General features: G+C 45.6%; 1 protein-coding gene and 1 long non-coding RNA gene across 3 annotated transcripts in view; one reads left to right on the plus strand and one right to left on the minus strand.

Annotated features, from left to right (window-relative positions):
- Positions 1-197: 197 nt before the first annotated feature.
- Positions 198-3,215, minus strand: part of CKLF (chemokine-like factor) — a 3,402-nt gene continuing 384 nt past the window's right edge. The window contains exons 3-4 of the mRNA XM_014942203.1: positions 2,609-2,704; positions 198-608 (exon numbers count right to left, since the gene is read on the minus strand). Of these exons, the coding sequence (XP_014797689.1) occupies positions 504-608; positions 2,609-2,704 (201 nt within the window). The 3' untranslated portion in view covers positions 198-503. The remainder of the gene's footprint in view (positions 609-2,608; positions 2,705-3,215) is intronic.
- On the plus strand, positions 572-2,896 carry LOC106888169. 2 transcript variants are annotated; one of them, XR_001412052.1, is made up of 3 exons: positions 572-754; positions 861-1,038; positions 2,525-2,896. It is a non-coding gene; the product is annotated as an uncharacterized LOC106888169 (long non-coding RNA). The 2 variants fall into 2 exon arrangements; XR_001412053.1 differs by lacking the exon at positions 2,525-2,896 and adding an exon at positions 2,352-2,378.

The following is a 3,215-nucleotide window of genomic DNA, read 5'->3' on the forward strand; positions in this document are numbered from 1 at the left end:
TCGACAGAAAAAATTTAAAAACTTTGAAAATTCAGAGATCAAACACCCCCCCGGCAACAAGGCGTGGGGCGGTCACCAGCCGGAGCTGGGGGGGGGCGTGAGGAACACACCCACGGGTGGAAACACCCCATCCCTAAAGGTGTTCGCGTTTTAAGTACACTTCATAAATAACGTTAAATAATGCACTCAGCCCCAAGAAAATTGCATTTTCTTTTTTTATTACAGAAAGAAGGCAATCGTGAAAATAGTTTTCCCACAGGTAAGAATGTAAATAAACCAGTTAAGAAAAACAGGAGCGTTTTCCGTGAAGCTCACGCTGGTGGAATTGCAACGCTGAAACTACATCCCTAAATATAAGAAAATTTAGGAACAGCACCTTCAAAATGGTACGTCAGTGCACCAGAAATCCAAAGGTAACCACATGAAAATACAAATTCTTTAAAAGAGAACAGCAGAACAGTCGTCGATGCAGAAATTGTTCTTTTACTACAAAAATGGTGATCTTATTTGGCAGGAGTATTCGTCCCTCTTGGTCCATCAATGCTAATCTTCCGGGAAAGAAGAGCCGCATCAACAACACAGAGAACAAGCAGCATAAGACCAAACACCTATAAAAACAACAATAATGGTAACTTCCCCGTGGAATCTCTGTCCTTCACTGCAGTGACCCACCTCCCGTTCCCCAAAGCAGCAGCAAACGCATCTTCCCAACTTGCTTCTGGCTTCTAAATCTATGTGTCATGTGGGACAGCAGGTAAGTTAAATAAGGTGCACATTTAAACCCCATCAGCCTTTCCCCAGCAGCCCCCACCCTGGCTGTGTCTGATGTGTGTGTGAAGCCTTGAGCTTTGTTAACCCAGACAGTGCTTTCATCCTCAATGACAACCCCTCGGCTCCTGAAGGACTGTCTAAGCAATGATATTGGCCCAGAGAACAGTCAACGTTTCTAGAAACAAGCCTATCGGGGGAAAAAGAAATAGAGCTGCTCTCCTCTGAAGCTCTGAATGGGAAAGACATTCCAAACAGAAGAAAGTGCAGGTAAGTATTTAAAACCCAGACAACTTCAGGCAGTTTGTGCCCCAGGAGCACAGGCCTTGGGCAACCCTGTGTCTCCCAGCATGGAAGACACCATACGTGCTGCACAAACTTGTTTTCCAAGCTACCTGCGTCCAACCTGACTTTAATTTCTATTAACTTCACAAATGAGAAGATAAATCCCATTCTGGCAGAGCCGGTCACTTTATCAGGAAGTCTCCCTGTAGCTTAGGATGTCACTGCCAGCGAAGACATCAGCTGATTTTGAGAGACTCACGTGGCAGGTTCTGGGTCTCCTTTGGTTTCTCGTCACATTTTAGCTTATCTCATTCTTCAGGAGACTTAAATACTGTCAAAACAGAGGTTTCCCCCCGCCCCGCTGTTGTTCACTAATGACAATTAGTTTTCATTTGAATTAAAAATACCAGTTAAGCTAGTAAACTGGTTTGATCTTTAGTACACAAAAATTTTACAACCATAGTATGAAAAAACCCTTTCAACTACCATAATTTCTCAGTTTGTGTCTGGAAAAAATAATATACACCTCAGGAGGGAGGTGCCAGCACGCCTGTTAAAAGATTTCAGCTCTCTTTAGCAGGATTGTAGGCATTTATTATTAAATAGTGTAGCCAACCTGGACAGTCCTAGAAGAGCTATGGATTCTCCCACCTAGAATTTCAAGCTATGGAAGCAAATGCAGGTTCCTCAAATCAGTTAAATTCTAGGAGTTTTCAGTGTTAGTACAAAGATGCTGGGAGGGCTGGAGCCCCTCTGCTGGGAGGACAGGCTGAGAGAGTTGGGGGTTCAGCCTGGAGAAGAGGGAGCTTTGGGGAGACCCTGGAGCCCCTTCCAGTCCCTCAAGGGGCTCCAGGAGAGATGGGGAGGGACTCTGGATCAGGGAGGGGAGCCCTAGGAGGAGGGGGAAGGGTTTGACACTGAGAGAGGGGAGATGGAGCTGAGATGTGGGGAAGAACTTGTTTGCTGTGAGGGTGGTGAGAGCCTGGCCCAGGTTGGCCAGAGAAGCTGTGGCTGCCCCATCCCTGGAGGGGTTCAAGGGCAGGTTGGAGGGGGCTTGGAGCAACCTGGGCTGGTGGGAGGTGTCCCTGCCCAGGGCAGGGGGTGGCACTGGGGGGGCTTTAAGGTCCCTTCCCACCCAAACCATTCTGTGATTATTGTGATTCTACTTCTCTGTAGTAATTCCTAAGTCTAGTGATATCTTTGAATTAGTAGTAATTTGAAGATTTGGTTTTTTTAGTGACATTTATTGCACGTGTGTTCACTTTTTTGTGACTTCTGCCTATGTCCTTCCACGTCAGAGTTCCTGTTACAGCCTTACCACAATGTGCTGTGATTCTACATCTCTGTAGTAATTCCTAAGTCTAGTGATATCTTTGAATTAGTAGTAATTTGAAGATTTGGTTTTTTTAGTGACATTTATTGCACGTGTGTTCACTTTTTTGTGACTTCTGCCTATGTCCTTCCACGTCAGAGTTCCTGTTACAGCCTTACCACAATGTGGTGCACGCCACGTCTACTGTAAGACCTGAAATTTGTTAATAATCCTCCTACTTACTCCTCCGGCCAGCGTCCCCGTGTTGGTCCCCAGGATTACTGCACACAGGCAGACGATGAGGAGGAACACCGCCGCGATCACCGAGTTGAAAACATCCTGAAACAGCCAGTGGGAGCAGAGGGTTTATTCTGAAATACAGCCCTGAAGGAGAACGTGAGTAGCTCCCGATATTGTACAAATCCTTAAAAGTTGCTGGTTTAGGATGAAAACAGAAATCCACCCATATCCACGCAGGATCCATAGTGACACCCAGCGGTGTGATGCTAGAAAGGTTGTCATAAAACTTCCTCATTTTGCCTTTGTTTTCAGTCCAATTTATGTGACTCGGCTACTAGAGCAGAGAAAGGGATTAAAAAAGGGAGGCAGGAGGAGAACTCATTCATCTTTTAGCGAAAGTGCATGTTTAATTGGTGATGGGAAGGATCACCAAGAAGAAGAGTGGAGTATTGTCAGGTGACGCAGATGATGCTCCTCACAGGAGGGGCTGTTAATGTGTCTAATTTAGAAATTGACACAAAATGACACATTTCAGTGAGGAAAAAATGTATTTTCTTGAACTTTATAGCAAGAAGACGTGACTGACAAAACGGGGGGGGGGGGGAATCCC

This window comes from Calidris pugnax, unplaced genomic scaffold (genome assembly GCF_001431845.1).
Source record: "Calidris pugnax isolate Ruff unplaced genomic scaffold, ASM143184v1 scaffold28, whole genome shotgun sequence".
Classification (NCBI taxonomy): Eukaryota; Metazoa; Chordata; class Aves; order Charadriiformes; family Scolopacidae; genus Calidris; species Calidris pugnax.